We start from the raw sequence: 16,435 nt of genomic DNA on the forward strand, positions 1-16,435 counted from the left end.
CTAGAGGAATAAATCCTCGGGTCTTGAATCATTTTTGAGACTCAGTGATTGTGGGGCATTTCAGGTAAACAAATTTTATCTTCTGTGAGGCAATGTAACGTGCCTTAAATTATTTTTGACCTCTTCATTTTCTTCGGATGAAAGATGGTTAGACATCATTGTTTTATTACTCTACTGTGGCTAATCTTAATTAAACCTGATCGCGTCTCTTTGACTGAACATCTGTCTTCAATTAGTTTGCCCTGTGTTAGTACAATAGCACTTAAAAATGCAGACCTATCACTGTTCCTACCACATGATGGCAGCGCTGTGCTCAAAGTCCGCAGATCAGAATGGAAGACAACTTTACAATTGTGAAACCCTGGAGGTCAAAAAAAGCTGCTAAGGACTCTAGAGATAACAGGCTCCTGACCCATGATTTTGCCTATAGGAAAACTAAGCTCAGGAAAGATTAAGTAACTTGTTTCAGTTCATACGCTAATTAATGAGAAAGAAGCAAAACTAAAACAACCCCTAATCCACTTTTCTATCACATCCAATTATGTCAGATTAAGATTGTGAGGTTTTTGCCCAGCCAGCATGGCTCAGTGGTTGAGCATCGACCTATGAGCCAGGAGGTCATGGTTTGATTCCTGATCAGAGCACATGCCCAGGTTGTGAGCTCCATCCCCAGTGTGGGGCGTGGAGGAAGCAACCAATCAATGATTCTCATCATTGATGTTTCTATTTCTCTATCCCTCTGCTTTCCTCTCTAACCTTCCTCTCTGAAATCAATAAAAATATATTTTAAAAAAACTGTGAGGTGTCTGCATATTTCAGAATTTAGAATTCAGTGCTAGGAATGTGTAAAGCCCTGCTGCCTGTGATTTCTATCATTGGTTTTATACCTTGGTTCAGCTCAAAGCTATTTCCAAATATTCAGGAATAATTTATAATGTAGGTAGCCTGCAATTTCCCAAATTACTTGGTTGATATGATATTAATATTATCTGCATTGATACAATCTATAGGATTTAAGATCAACTGTTTGAAATTAAGAGAAATCATTTAATAATTATTTGTTTATTCCAACAGTTTAATGATAGAACTGAAATAACCATCTGACTATTTTAGAAATTTTGTATGTATTGCACGTAGGTTTTTTCTTTGGCTAGCTTTAGTTTAGCTGGTATTTACTTTAGTGACCTTTACTATTTCCCCACTATCACTTCCTATCTTTCAATCTCTTCATCCATCTGCTATTATTGTTGTTGTTTCTGTTACTAAAGAGACTGTAGTTTTATCTGATTTGTTGACTTGTTTTGAGGGTGTACCTGAAAATGTCAGGTTTTAAGTTCCATTGTTACTAACTTTATCTGGTAGGCTTCCCTTCAATTATGTCCACTTTTAAAAAATCTATTTTATTGCAGTTCAGGGGTATTAATTTAAGAAGAGATGTTGTATCTTACAAGAACTTTATTTTTTTTTCTAACTTTACTTCAGTATACAGTATTCACTATTCAATTTGGAAAGATTTAAAATAAATCAGTACTAGAAAAATGTCATAGTTTTAATACAGCTATTTATAGGAGTGTTCACATACTCTCAAATTACAAGTTTTCATAAATAAAAGTATGAAAATAGAAAACTCTGATCTCTATATCAGTCATTTATATAAACTTTGGGGTGGGTGTGTGTGTGGCAGACAAAGGAATAATAATATTGGGATTTTTAAAATAAAAATTATTGGTTAAAAAAGCACAAAGACATTAAACATTTATACCAAACCATAAGGAATAGAATGTCTTTTTACCTTATAAAAATCAAAATGTGTCTCTTAACATATTCCATATTCACTTAGTAGTACTATTCAGAGAACCAGATGGAGAAGTGACACCTCTGTCTGCTATGTTTTAGGAAAGGTGATGAAGCTCAAGTTCACACTCTTCCCTCTCCATCTGCATTGACTTTATGGCTGAATTTTTCAAGATATTTTAATGATCAATTTAATAATCTGTTTTTATCTAATGTTATCAGTAATTTTCAGGTATCCTTCATACTCTCTACTCACTCATTCTCCATTTTTGCAGATAACAGTTTCAATGATTATTCCAGTAACAGAAATAATATCATGTAACTTCAATATAACAGGTGTTTGGAAATGAGAGTAAAGTTAGATTAACTAATAACATGGTAGAGAGGATTTTTTCTTACATAAATATATGCGATGGCTCAGTAGTCTACTATCATCCTTGCATTTACGCTCTAATGTTGCCTTTTAAGTCCATCTTCATTTTTAACATGTTTTGGTTCAGAACTGGTTTTTGAAGAAGTCAATTAAAGTAAATGCAGGTTAAGTGGGGACCAAAATTTCAGAGCAAATAATGGGAAAAAGTTTGATTAAGATATTTTCATAAATGAAAATTAAGATAGTAAATTCATTTTATATTTAATAAATTTAGGTTATAATTCCAGCTATGTCCAAATAAATAGAACAATCAAGTAATTTATCAAATACCAAGATTTGGTTTTGATAAAAGATGCTAGCACAATTGCTGTAAACACTAAAAATTTTTATCTTTAAAAGATTAATGGTAAGGAGAATAATATTTGAAAGAAAAATCATTCAAGATCTACATCAAGTCTTAAAGGCCAACTCTTAATTTTTCAATATTCACTTCATTTTCTTTTGAAGCAGAAATATTCTGTCTTGAAGTTTACTTGCAAAACATGCAGAATTGTTTGAATAATTATAAGAAGTTTTGAAAACTGATCTTACATAATCCAGAAACTGATAACTTAGATCATGAATACTTAGATAACAAGGACATTGATCTTAAAAAGAATTCAAACAGTTTTATTTATATTAAAATCCTGCTCAAATACAGTATATTTCCAGTATAAATATATACAATTTAATAATAGCAGCAGACTAATTTATATGGCTAATGCTACATGGCTGAATAGTATTTTTCATATCACTCAAATGTAGTCAATGGCCACAAAATAAAGGAGTTTAGACAATTATTTAATAAATATGTGTCCAGCCCCATGGGACCTAACCTCCCTAGTTAATTTCATTAATCTGTCTACCTTCTTCAAGTAAATCATTTTCAAATACTTTCTCTCCTCCTGTAGTTAATTATATTCCAGTGAGCTGTAAAGATTATTAGTGTGAATGAGAGCCAAAGAAATAAAATAATTAATTATACTTCTAGATATTTCTAAACATGATCATGCACATACATTACATTTTTTTCTTTCAGTACCAGTCGAAGGTAGACAAAACTCTTACTTTCTCATTCTTCATAATTCGTCCCAGATATCTTTAATTGGTTATTAAATAAATAATACTAGAAGATTCACAATAACAGTGATTTTTGTCTATTTTGTTTACTGTAGTTTCACTAACACTTTGAAGAGGTTTGGAATATAATATTCATTAAAAAATAAACAAATGTATATATGAATATAAATGAACTAATATAGGTAACTCAGATAATATTTTCTAGAAATAATAAACATTTTTTTCAGAATTTCCTTTTTAGATCTAAACATGCTAAATTATATGCTTGAAAATTAGGGATCAGAAATTTGGTAAGAGGTAAAAAATTAATTTTTTCCTCAAATTTAAATCAAAGTGATGATCTTCAGTTTTTCTATTATTTCTACCAACACAATTAATTTACAGTATATAGGTCTGGTACTATACATAATACAACAAAAATTAAAAAAAAACAAAATTTATAAACAATTGCTTTTCCAATAAATTTGGTCTTCAGGACAGGGACACATAAAAATTATTCTATATTTATAATTCTCCCTCTCACTCCATGTTAATTTGGGCACAACTTGATTAGCTGATAGGCAACTTACCAGTAAGATTTTGAAAGTAAGGAGTAATATAGACATATAATAATAATTTAATCTAAATCATTTCCAATAAAGTATTTTGAATAATAATTTAAAATAAAAATTTTTATCAATCTGAATAATTATAAGTTAACATTAAATGAGAAAGGAAAGAAGGGGTTCTGAAGTGTAATATTACAGATATAAGGCATACAGATATAAGACAAATATAATTATATCTTGGAAGAAACCTCTAATTATCCAATGTCTTTGGCTGTTAGAAAAATTATGATCAGTGGCTTTTTAACATTTTGATCTCAAAAACCCCTTTTACATTTTAAAAAATTATTGAATTCCCCAAAGAACTTTGTTTTATGTGAGTTATATCTACCAATATTTACCTAATTAAAACTTAAGAAAAATTTAAAATAAGTAAGTTCATTTTCCATTAGTCATCAAAGCAATGATGTCCTGACATCTCATGTAAATGCAGGAAAACTCCACTGTACACTTGAGAAAGAATGAGAGTTAAAAAAGCAAATAATATCTTAACATTCTTAAGAATTTTTTGACCTTTTAGACCCTTACAAAGCATCTCTGCAACCTCCAGGGGTCAATGAACACACTGTGAGAATTACTGGTTTAGATCTACAGTGATAGAAATGAAGTGTTAAATGTGAAAATGAAAAGAAACCATTAGCACCAGCTTTTTCTGACAGTCATCTATTTTTATACTAAAAAATCAAGTTGTTAGCCTTTCTTGAAAATATTTATTATTGCTCTTATTATCCTTTTTAACTTTATAAAGTTTCTTCAAAACTTATTACATGCAGAACTTCAAAACCCTAGGAATATAAAATCTGAATTAAAAATTATATGTATCATACCAATTTTTTGTCCTTATTTTGCTTTAAAAAGCTGTTTTATGATATGCAGAAACCCAGATTAAATAATGAGATTTGCTGGCATAAAGTAATGTAAATCCTTCAATAAAAGGGGTTTTCTTTAAAGTTTTAAAACTTTTCTTGTAAATTAATAGTTGAATGGAGCCAAAATAGTAATTCAATAATTATTCATGTATATGGAAATTTAAATTATATAGTATAAAAAGTTTATTTTCTATGTCTCTATATATAGATTCCAAATTAATTTTATATAAAGAGTTAGATTAAAATATAATGTGACAAATAGAATTTTAGATACTGTGGTTTTGTGTTTGTAATGAGAAAAAGCCAATTTTCCGCCTATTTTCTTTTTATGAACAAATACAGCAGAAATTTTATTCTATTGTCTTTCTTATTTGTTTAAAAATAGGGATCCATGCTCCTGACTTTCAGCAAGCATTTTCTTCTCAAAACTTATCTGTTCTTGTTTGATTTGTAATTTCAACATCAGTTTTTTGATTAATTTCTGTTCAAATTATCAATTTAACTAATTAATAAAATTTTATCTTTCAGTATCTTACCTTGAAGATACGAAAGTATTAAAAGATTGAGCTATGATTATATATCTACTTATTCCTATTTGTTCTAAAAAAAACTCAATACCCCAGTCAAAATTCTGTATTTCTAATATAATATATTTTCATTTAAAATCCATTAATGGCTCCTGAGTGATTAATTATATTTTTACACATTCCACACAGTAATAAAATGAAAAGGATAGTTTCCCAATCTGCCTCAGTACACATGAAGATGCCTCTCATCCTATCCCATATCCATATGCCCCCCGCCCCTACAAAAAAGAATGGGTGAAATATCATGATTTTACATAATGCAACACATATGGATGAAAAGTGGGGGGAAAGTAAGTAGTTCGTGGGTAGTTTAGATATCTGGACTTAGGCAATACTATTAAGTAGTCAGACAATGTATTTGGAATTCCTCTGCCTTAGGTAGCATTTCCCTGGATCCCTCCTACCCAGATGATAATGTTCCCAGCCCCATGCTCATATTGTACTCTTTGTCCAGGGTCCCTCACTGTGCCCCATCAGGCTCCATTTTTCTTGCCCTGGCCAGTGTTGCTCAGTGGTTGGGCATCATCTTGTACACCAAAGGGTTGAGGTTTGATTCCTGGTTGGGGCACATGCCCTGGTTGCCAGCTCCATCCCCGTTAGGGGGCATACGGGAGGCAGCCAATCAATGTTTGCTCTCACATCAATGTTTCTCTCTCCCATTCCCGTCCTCTCTCTCTAAAAAGAGACACACACACACACACACACACACACACACACACTCTAGTGGCCCGGTGCATGAAATTTGTGCACATTAAAAGGAAATTAATTAGAGGAAATATTGCTATTTGCCCTTTCTCTATAATAGAAGTGTCACAGTTGAAACAAAATTAGTAAAATGTATATAAAATAATATATAAATTTATTAATAAATAAACAATAACAGTGTCATGTCCCCAGTCAGCACCGGGCAGGGGAACGTAGCTTCACGTCCCCCAGCTGGCACTGGGTGGCGGATGCAGCCTTATGTCCCCTGGCCGGCGCCAGGCGGGGGATGCAGCCTGACAGGGGATGCAGCTTGATGTCCCTCAGCCAGCGCCAGGTGAGGGATGCAGCCTCAAGTCCCCCAACCTCACCATGGACGCAGCCCCGCCCACCCACGCCTACCGTGCACACAGCCTCCTGCTGATCAGTCATTACAGCGTGAGGGCGTCACGACCACTTGCATACCACCCTTTTATTAGTGTGTGGAAATATATATATATATGTATGTATATATATATATTACATATATGTGTGTGTGGATATATATATATATGTATATATATATATATACATACATATATATATTTCACATATATATGGATAATTTTCTTGAGCCCAAAGTAAAATAAGTGCATTTTAAAAGTTAAGTTTAACTTTGGTAAAGACACCTCATAATCAGTACTTAAGGGACTCTGGCATGTTAAAATTAGGCCTTTCTCTTCCTCTCAAATAATGCATTAATAGTTATATCCAATTATATAGGCCCATAGCTTGATCATTTGACTAAGGCACAGCATACTAAAAATAAATTTGATACTTAGAAAGGCCAATTGTCTTGCTACTCATGTCAGATGAAATGAACATATACATTCCCAGTGTGAATCGGACATACATTATGTGGGTGGCTCCGTGCAGACCCATGGCTACTACTGGAAAAGAACCAACATATTCCATCGAAGGGAGGTCAGTGGATTCGTCTTTGTGAATGGCGGTCCATAAACAAGAGACAGTGTCATATGGTCAGAGCTATTCATTTACTGTCTGTGACTCTGCATGTGTAGCAGAGAGTACTGACAATAAATGTTAGATGACTCCAGAAAGTTGAAAGTGCACAATTCTAAGGACATATGGAAACTCTTAAAAAAAATTACCTTTTGTAATAATTCCCTCCACTCCCAGTGCCCGCCCCACTTCCCACCCCAGCCACCCACTACCACTTGCCCAAGAGAGCCACTCCCCAGAGGGATGGCTCACTCCGAGTTCCCCACGGCCACATAAGCATTTGAAGCTCTTCTGTGACAGGTGCTGCAGCGAGCCTTACTGCACCTGGTTTCCAGCAAGGATCGGTCTGTGGAAGTAGCTTCAGGCTTTTCTCCTACAATCGGGCCCCACCTAGGAACTCAGTCATAATCCCCCACACAACTAATTCAATGATTCTTCTCACCTAACCTCACCAACCCATCCCAACAGGTCTTCTTGCCCAGAGTGAAGGAAAACTTCTATTCACCCCGTGTTACTGGTTGTCAACTTAAAACTCACCCAACCTCTTAGCATCAAACAAAAATAGCTCAGGAATTTCCAATTGCACTTAAAATGCAATATATTGAATGTTGAATACATTCATTTGCAAGGTTTTTCAGAGTGCTTCAGTTTGTTTTCATGTTGGTATGATTTACAAAACAAGCAAACAAAAAACTCTTTACTTTTTAAACTCTCTTCCCTGGTTGGTGTCATTTTCTGAAAAGACAGGGCCTGCGTTCAACCCAAACAACTAGCTTGAAAAAGCCATTTGCAGGGATTTCCAAATACAAGCAAGAGTTGTTTAGGCATCAGGATAATCTGGCACAATCTGTCTAATGTTCTCCCTCAGGTTTCCTAGCATGCAACTAAATCCCAGAGGGAAAGGAAAAGTTCCTTTGGCTTACTCCTTAATTCTTGCCTGACACGTATTTTATGCTACTTTAAGCAGAGATCCGCTGAAAAGCTCAGAAAAAAATAAAAATAAAAAGCACTTGAAAAGCTCTTTAGGGACAATTTCGTCACCCTTGGCAGAAACGACACACAGCCTCCTCTATGGACTCTGCTTCCTGCCTAATTGGGCTTGTGCAGTGAGAGGATTTTATTTTCGTGGGTTTGTGGCAGCTTAATCATCAGCCTTCAGAAAAGAGGATCATGTAGGTAGAGCAGCACATCTAAATTGTATTCATTTCTAGAAACATCTAATCATGTGTTGGAACTTGGGTGAGAAATAAATACATAAATGACAATTGTTTTTATTGCAATCAGGGGAGTTCGATTTCAAAGGAGCTAATGTATTTAAAAAGCAAAGGCCTAGGCCTCATAACAAGGTTATATTGCTGACTTTGAAAATTTCTAGCTGGATGGTCTATCCTAGCCCACTGACTTTCTAATTCAGTGGTTCTCAACCTTCCTAATGCCGCAACCGTTTAATACAGTTCTTCCTGTTGTGGTGACCCCCAACCATAAAATTATTTTTGTTGCTACTTCATAACTATAATTTTGCTACTGTTATGAATCGTAATGTAAATATCTGATATTCAGGATGTATTTAGGCGACCCCTGTGAAAGGGTCGTTCGACCCCCAAAGGGGTCGCGACCCACAGGTTGAGAACCGCTGCTCTAATTGCTTACTCAGAAAATATAGGCAACGCATACCTCATCGCCTTGGTGTGATAAAATGAGAAGATGGACGACAAAACAGTTCGTACAACATGAAGAATTATTTCCATGCAGGTTGTTGCTTTCAGAATGCAGATGGGATTATATGAACTCAATTGTGAGGTTTGAGATGGGAGACTTTTATCCAATCTCTTAAAATCAATAATAATACTTAATTCTGCAGTTAGTGAACAAGAACTTGATGGCTCTTCATATGTTTACATATCTTACCATTTTTTTCTAAGTTTTGAAGTTATTATATGGCATTTTATAGAAATTTAATTCTATATTTGCCACTAGTTGTTTGGCAAAAATTATATTTCTGGTACATTTATAGTAGCAGGGACATAAAATATTTATAGTTTAGAAAACAGGGCATTTGCTTTATTATTAAAATAAAATTAAGAATCTATGCTATGGTATATTGATTTCCTTTTGATTATAATTTCAATAAAAATGATTTCAAGATTCAATCATAGCACTTTAAAGGTAGGACAATATCCACTGGAACATTATTCAAAGAAAGGGGATTAAAAACAATGTGCTACAAATTTTAACAACAATATCTAGAAAAAAATCAGACATTACAGAGTAGTACTTAAATCATAATTAAACATAGAATGTGAAATAAAGTAAGTACTTTACTATTTTGATATTTATAATTATGAAATATTTGAAGGAAGAAAATGAATACCATTAAGAAATCAACAAAATTTATTTGATGGAAGAATAAGGTCAGAGGAGGAATTTAAGTAATTTAGAAAAGCACTAGAAAGGCTAACTAGAAAGGGTAATTTGTGCTTTGGAGCTAATCTATAAATTGGGCACATTCAGAATTATTCTAATGTTTAAGCTAATTGCTTAAAAAGCAAAGGCTTAGGCCTAGTAACAAGACAAGGGTTAGAGTGCTAATTTTGAAAAATTTTAGGTACCTAATTAAAGAAACATCATAGTGGTTTGCTTTTCATACTACCACATATATCTTCCTTAGCCCCTAAATATCTGATTAGTTGGGATAAGAGTGTATTAATTTTTTTAGTTTTTCTGAGAATAAAGAGAAGTTGTATAGAATAGTTTAAGGATTGACTTTAATTTTGTGGAAAGTATAGAATCATAAAATAAAGTATTTTAGGGCTAGAAGAGACTTAGGGGGCAAACGCTGCTATTCTATTTAGAAAAAAACAACACTATATTTTATATATGTTTTTGAATTGAATTTGAAGATAATTTTATAATCACTTTCATTTGATTCCTGTCACTGGCACTCTTTCTCAGGGAAAATTTCACAAATGTTGGGTCAAATTAGGGACAGATATAAACTTCCTTTCTTTTCTGAACATAGCTATGGAATTAAGTTTAGATGCATCTCTACAGCAAGGGCTCACAGAATTATTTTCCTCTATCCAGGACCCTGAGAAGATTGTGAAATAGATCAGATGTGGGAGAAAGAAAGAGTGGAAGCATTGCCTGGGGGTCCCCCAACTCCATTATTTACTTACATGTTTATTATGTAAGCTCTGATGCTTTTATTTGGAAATAATTTTCCACCTATTTTATAATGTTTTTGACATGAAGCTTTGGTCTGTTCCCCAAATCACTATTATTATAGCTCTCACTAACAATGGAGCAGTGACTATAAATACTCTATTGCAAGGAATCAAATGAGAAAGCAAAAACTGACACACTCATTTTAAGCTGCATCATATAACAATGGCTCAGAACCCAGTAGTTTATGAATGAAATAAAGATACTTTATTTATTACACAGGCACTTGGATATTCACATGCCCAACACGATACACTTAACAACTACGGAAACATGAGTGGAAAGTGTCTGTTTGTAGGATAAAGAGAAGTTTCACCATGTAAAGGTGAATGAGTGCATTAACATTTTTTTCCCTTTACTTTCCTCTAAGAATTTCCAAAATCCACTGAATTTTTTAAAAGTTACACTTGAAATGATATGTAACAAAAACTGATCTACATATCCACTGGTACGCTAACTCGAATTGTGAGCAGTTTAAAGTTTTATCACAATGCAACATATTTATAGTCATGCTTGAACAGATTAGGTTAGTAGCATGCATTCCATTCTGCAATATGAATACTGTTAATCTATTTCCCAACAAAAGTCAAAAGATGCCCAGTGCATAGAAAAATACAAATCACTGTAGTCAATATATTATGGGGCGGATCTTGGGACTTACACGGTGATGATGAAGTCCTGAAATGCCATGCCCACAAAAGCACATTAAAAAAGGGATAAACATATTTTATCAGACAATCTCTAAAAATGAAAAGACGAGGGCTTTACGTTTGGGGAATGTTCTTGCTGTGTGCTTTGAATAGTGCCTTTCTGCTCACCTCCTTCTGGCTTGACTGGTCCATCAGACATCACCTTCCTGAGGGCTAGCTGGCTTTGGTCTTGGTTGCCATTGGCTGGTGGAGGCAGATTATCAGACTGAGTTCTTTGAATGGGGAGGACGCCTGCTATGCTGTGTCTGTGCTGCTTCCTGGCATGATTAGACTGACCGCTTTTATGTGCTGCTGGGGCAGTGTGGGTGAAATGGAAACCCAGAGTATGTATCCTCAGATGGAACCAGCTTAGATGTTAGTCATGCAAACAGAAGTGATCTTTTGCTCTATTTAAAGAAGTTGTGTTTTCAAATGCCAAAATGACACCACATGCACAGCACTAAAGGGGGTTAAAACTGGCTGTTTCTTTGGACATTATGACTTTGGGAGATGGGGGGAACGTTAATCTTTCGCCATTGTCTGGCTAATGCCTCTTGGAAGTAACAGTGCATCTGCATCTGTAAAAATATCTGTACTTAATATGTTTTCATATATCAATTGACTAAGTTTTCACAAATTAAATGAAAACACGGCAGTTAAAATGGGTGAACTGTTAGACTTCTATTGCTACGTTGACTTTCAAAGGATTTCCAATGGTTAGAAAAAAACCACCTATAAATTCTCTGTTATCATATACAAAGTGTGATCTAACAGGAGGGACCTGATTGTGCTCCTTAATGAGGTTTCTGCCTCATCACATATGCTTATTCACATATTATTAATATTATATACTTTCTTGAGAATATAAGACATGTGCTTTTCTTCAGAGATTTCTTTTTCCAAAAGACTATAAAGATTTCCACATGGGAAACTACAGCATTTCACATGCGTTATCCATTAAAGTTTTTAAGCTTGAAATGGCTTTTCCCCCTATGTTCTAGAACTTGACTATTGGTCACATTACTCTCCCGCCTCAAATTTTTGAGTGTTTTTAGATGCAAGAATCTCATGTATAATCTCCTTTAAATGCCTGTGTGTGTGCTTTTTTGGTGTAATGCCTGGAAAATTGGCAGCCACTGTGCTTATAATTCCTGTATTCTATAGGATAATTAAGTGCACAACAAAAGGACACACAACGTTGTTTGCCTGCAAACATCACAGACACAGCTATCAAATACTATGAGCCAGGTTGGATGGACGGTGGAGACAGAGGAGAAACAGCCAGTTTTACTGCAGTCTATGTAAATTAAAAAACTCTAAATAAGAAAGAGCATAATTATGTACTGATAGTTCTTACACAGACAAAGGGACAGAGAACAGAGTGAGCAGGATGTGCCAGAAACAGAAAGCAAACAGGGAAGGACAGCAGGAAAGAAAGGCAACAGATGAACATTAAGCTGCCATGCTGAGGAACTTATTTGCGTCTTTTACTTGGTTGAAGGCGTTGCTGTTGCACGGCGGCTTCAGCAGCGGCTATAGCAGCCCCTGCGTCTTCCAGGTGGGTCTGAGTGACGCTGGTTTTGCTTTGACTGCGAGATGGTCCGTGAGAGCGGAGATGGCCTTCAGATGAGGACTTCGAGCTACCAGGACTACTATGGGATTTCTCAATGGTGGGAACCTGCATGTCTGGTTACAAAAGATTAAACACGAGTTAGAGTTGCCCCAGCATTCCTCCTGTCAAGCTTGTCTCACATTATTTGAAACCGTCTTGAGATTTAGGCTAATCTGTTTCTTTTTTGGCTCTTTTATGAAACGGATCACCATACAGTAATATGATCACATATTTGGGAAGCAATTTGGGGAGGAAAGGCAAATGGATGACAATCTTAATAACAGAAATTTGAGAAGAGGAATACATTCTAACTAACCTTATGTGAATGAATAAATTATAGTTTCACAAAGCAGCTCTGCTAATTCTAGTAGGGACCCGGTGAGAGACAATGGGCTAATACTGTAAAAGGAGGACCTGTGAGTAAAAATGTAGTGAATTCTTGGATGAAGGCGTGTGAGTCATTAGGAGATATTAAAAGTGAAGATTGTAGAATCCTCATCTCAGGTGATTTTTGAGAATGTTTATATACCTCACACATAGTCATAGAGAGGGGTCTTTACATTCATGATCTTCCAGAACATTAATCAGGGCAGAGTTGATCTGTCTAAATGGAATCCATAATTAATCTATAAAACTCATCCATCTAAATAATCTATAGCATTCATTGTATCAGTGGTTTATCACATCCATTTAGTTGGCTACTGGACATGGATGGCCTCAGTTTCCTATTTCCTAGAACATTTGCCCTTACAATTCATTCCTTTTTAATGGGCAAAGAACTACTTTCAAGTTGATGTACTCTCCGAGAGAAGAAGAGAAGGAAGCAATACTTTGATCCAAAATAAAAATTTGTATTTAGTACTTCAGCATATCAAGGTAAGATACTACATGGTTATTTCATATAGGCAGTAACTCAGTTTATGAGGAAGATTAATGTTGTGTTATATAGTAATTGGTAATGAACCTCCCTAAGGATACGCTAATTCAAATGGGAATGCTGTGCCTATTGCAAAATGCAATGCATGACATTAATATTTAAAAATATTATTAGTTGTTGCACTGGCTGTTGTGGTTCAATTCAAAAGATGACAGGTTCATTCCTGGTTAGGGCAGGTTTTGGGTTCAGTCCCTGGTCCAGCCTCGTGCTGAAGGCAACCTGTTTCTCTGTTTCTCTCTCTCTCTCTCTCTCTCTCTCTCTCTCTCTCTCTCTCTCCCTCCCTTCCTCTCTCTCTAAAACCAATAGAAACATGTCCTTAGATGAGGATTTAAAATACTAACAATATTAGTTGTTTTAAAAATATATTTTTATTGATTTCAGAGAGGAAGGGAGAGGGATAGAAAGAAACATCAATGATGAGAGAGAATCATTGATTGGCAGCCTCCCACACGCCCTCTACAGGGGATGGAGCCCACAATCCTGGCCTGTGCCCTGACTGGGAATGAACTGTGATCTCCTGGTTCATAGGTCTATGCTCAACCAGTGAGCCACGCCAGCCAGGCTCATTAGCTGTTATTTTTTTTTAAATCATAGAAATAGCTCAAGTCCAATATTTAGGAAAGTTTTAAGTAAATGTCAGCGTATATAATGATATATAAAAGGAAGGTGCAAAATTGTGTATAATCATATATGTAATGGCTAAGAATATATTTATGAAAATAGGGATTTAAACAATTAGAAGAAATATGTATAAATGATGATTATGTCTAGTCAATGAACTCTTGAGGATTTTTATATTTCCTTTATGAAATACCCAAATTCATCTTATGAAATCCTATTAACATGGATTTTGAAAGTTGGAAAAGAACCAATAGCTCATATAACCCAACCTTCTCCATTTTAAAGGTTGAAAATTGGAGAGTCAGAGAGGCGAAGATCATGAACTTAATCATGGGCTCATCTGAGACTATATCCCATTTCTCCTTATCCTTTGCATAATACTAGGTTAAATAATTCTAATATAATTCAGCCTTCAAAATATATTCAATATGCAGGCACTCATATTCAAAAAGATACTGAATGGACAAAAAGACAAAAGCTTTTCTACTTGGAACATCTCCTACCCTTGGCCGGGTCAGGGAAGATACCATGGCTTCTGCTTTTGATGACAGATGGCTTTGGGGACTGCTGGCTGCTTTGACCAGAGTGGGACTTGCCATGATCAATGCTTTCAGTCTGTTCTTTGAGCGGATACCACCTGGGAGTGTTATCGAGGTGAGATGTGCTAGATAAATCAATCAACACCTGAAAAGGAGTACAATAAGTCAATATAATTTATAAATTAAGCTATAATAAATTCATTACTTTTTTCTGTGATCTGAAATTTATTCAAGGACACAAACCCAAGGATAATGAGGTGTCTTCCTAATTTTTCTTCATCCATGGTATTGGGATAAGAACTTGTACATATTAGATATTTAATGAATGTTTGGTTAAACTGAACTGAATAAAATCTTTAACTATTAATTACATTTTTTGGTGATGTTATAAAAAGGTAGAGAGAAGAATAGCTTCATGAAATAAAACTTGGTTAAATGGACACATTCTAGTCTTCAAAGTGGCTAGCATTTTTTGAAGCTTGATTTTAGGTACAAGAGGGACAAAATTAAAAAAGAATGAAAAATTTGCAATTACTAACATATTCCCTCTATTTTAAAACATACTTAGTTCACATCTGAAATAGAGATATAACTAAGTTTATGATGAGAAAGCACTGTGTCATGTTGAATTGGCAGCATTTTTACTTTCTTAGTGGTTCATCAATAATAATGGAATTTATAGTTGCTGACATCTTAGGTTTGATGAGATATTAAAAAAGAATATCATCAGCACAATGAAGATATTCTCTATGTTCATGTAAATATAATAAATTATAAGAACTTCAGTAAGTCATTTTTTTAACATAGGGCATTAAGTCAGATGTAACACTATATATATCCTGTCTAAGATCAAGATTAGTCTATGTGGCTGTACCAGCATGGGGCCTGCAGATGAAGTTCAAATGGTCTAGGTGGAGACTCTAGGAATCAAACCAGGCCTCATACCACCTACACTACACAAATGTGTTCTATTGTCTCTATCAAGAGGATATATATATATATATATATATATATATATATATATACACATACATATAATTTTATATCTTTTTGGAGATGATTTTTTAAACAATAATTTATAACTTCTGCTTTAAGCAAAGATCACTACAAAAAATATATATTTTTGAAATATGATTCTAAGAAATCACAGGATCTGACTTATGCTACCAGATTTTATGTTTAGGTTAGATTCCTAAAGAATTTATATAAGACTGCTTTTATTGTTTTCTCTTCTAGTTTGCTTCTTAAAATATTTTGAAAGATTTTTCTCTGGATACTTGCAAGAAATAAGAATGTAAAATGTCACATCATTCATACATGCAGTGAGGAATAGCAATTAAGTAAATTGAAAATGCATTTTAAAAATTCTAGTCATTTTATAATAATAAATTTATCTCAAATCTTTAACATAATCATTTGAATTCAAAGCATGATCATATATCTTTTTATCAAAACAATTGACATATAATTTTATTAATCAATGTCACTCCAATAAATTCAAAACAAAATTTGGAAAAAGTAATCCCTTAAAAATCAAAGGCAATTTAAAATAAATGAGCCTAACTCTGTACTCAGTTGATAGAATAACCACACAGAGAGAGATTATTCCATGAAATTTTGAAACACAGCAATATGACTCTACATCCATCCCTAGTGGAATATATCCTAAGGACAAAATGAACTGCAAAAATTCTTAAACCCATATTTAATGTTTTTTTTTCATATTTAATGTTTAAATAATAATATTCATGGTGGTATTTGTAT

At 34.2% G+C, this 16,435-nt stretch overlaps 1 protein-coding gene across 2 annotated transcripts in view; it reads right to left on the minus strand.

The window, feature by feature from the left end:
- Window positions 1–16,435, minus strand: part of PCLO (piccolo presynaptic cytomatrix protein) — a 280,850-nt gene that overhangs the window by 43,245 nt on the left and 221,170 nt on the right. For both annotated transcript variants that reach the window (XM_070424153.1, XM_070424152.1), the window contains exons 19-20: window positions 14,636–14,816; window positions 12,454–12,648 (exon numbers count right to left, since the gene is read on the minus strand). In XM_070424153.1, the coding sequence (XP_070280254.1) occupies window positions 12,454–12,648; window positions 14,636–14,816 (376 nt within the window). The remainder of the gene's footprint in view (window positions 1–12,453; window positions 12,649–14,635; window positions 14,817–16,435) is intronic.

The sequence above is a fragment of the Myotis yumanensis genome, unplaced genomic scaffold (genome assembly GCF_028538775.1).
Source record: "Myotis yumanensis isolate MYYU_CA2020_CCGP unplaced genomic scaffold, mMyoYum1.0.hap1 SCAF_9, whole genome shotgun sequence".
Taxonomy (NCBI): Eukaryota; Metazoa; Chordata; class Mammalia; order Chiroptera; family Vespertilionidae; genus Myotis; species Myotis yumanensis.